This window comes from Saprolegnia parasitica, assembly GCF_000151545.1.
Source record: "Saprolegnia parasitica CBS 223.65 unplaced genomic scaffold supercont2.535, whole genome shotgun sequence".
Classification (NCBI taxonomy): Eukaryota; Oomycota; class Saprolegniomycetes; order Saprolegniales; family Saprolegniaceae; genus Saprolegnia; species Saprolegnia parasitica.
The window spans coordinates 1-740 of record NW_012156929.1 but is presented as its reverse complement, the minus strand read 5'-3'; the positions used below and the strand labels follow the sequence as shown (position 1 = coordinate 740).

General features: G+C 60.9%; 1 protein-coding gene across 1 annotated transcript; it reads left to right on the top strand.

The window, feature by feature from the left end:
• Positions 1 to 69: 69 nt before the first annotated feature.
• SPRG_21889 (hypothetical protein) lies at positions 70 to 725 on the top strand (the record flags this gene model as incomplete). The annotated part of the gene is made up of 2 exons (XM_012356647.1): positions 70 to 495; positions 561 to 725. Coding segments are annotated over 2 exons (591 nt in total), but the record flags the coding sequence as incomplete, so codon positions are not given.
• Between the last annotated feature and the right edge of the window lie 15 nt (positions 726 to 740).

Genomic DNA, 740 nt, shown 5'->3' with positions numbered 1-740 from the left:
CTTGGCTCGGGCACGCTCGCAGTGCCGTTTGCGATCGCGTCGAGCGGGTGGCTCGCGGGCCTGATCGTGATGGTTGTCATTGCGCTCATCACGCGCTACTCGGTGTCGCTCCTCATGCGTGCGAGCGACCTCGCCGGCGACTCGGCCGCCAAGACGTACGAGAGCCTCGGGCACCACACCATGGGCAAGTATGGCACGTACCTCGCCGAGTTTACCTTTATCTTTGGCGGCTTTGGCACGCTCACGTCGTACTTTATCTTCATCACCGACCTCCTCTGTGCCATCTTTGGCGTGGCGCATGCGAACCGGGGTTACGTCACGCTGCTCTTTACATTTGGCATCATTTTGCCGCTCTCGCTCAGCCGCCGCCTCGGGAAGCTGCGCCTCTCGAGCATCCTCGCGACGTGCGCCGTCACGTACGTGGTGTGCCTCTTCTTCGCTGTCTATCTCGTTGTGTCGTCGTCGGCGTCGTTTACGCCGGTTGCTGTGCCCGCGGTATGACCTACTTATGCCGCTTCGCCCAGTACCATGGATATCTGATCTGATATGCACTCGACTAGGTGAACATTACATCGACGTCGGTCTACACGGTGACGCTGCTCATCCAGGCCTTTGCGTGCCACAACACGGCGCTGCCCGTGTACGAAGAGCTCCGCGACCGCAGCCTTGCCCGCATGAACCGCGCGGTCGTCGGCGCCATTGCGCTCTCGTTCCTGCTCTACACGGTGATTGGATTCTGC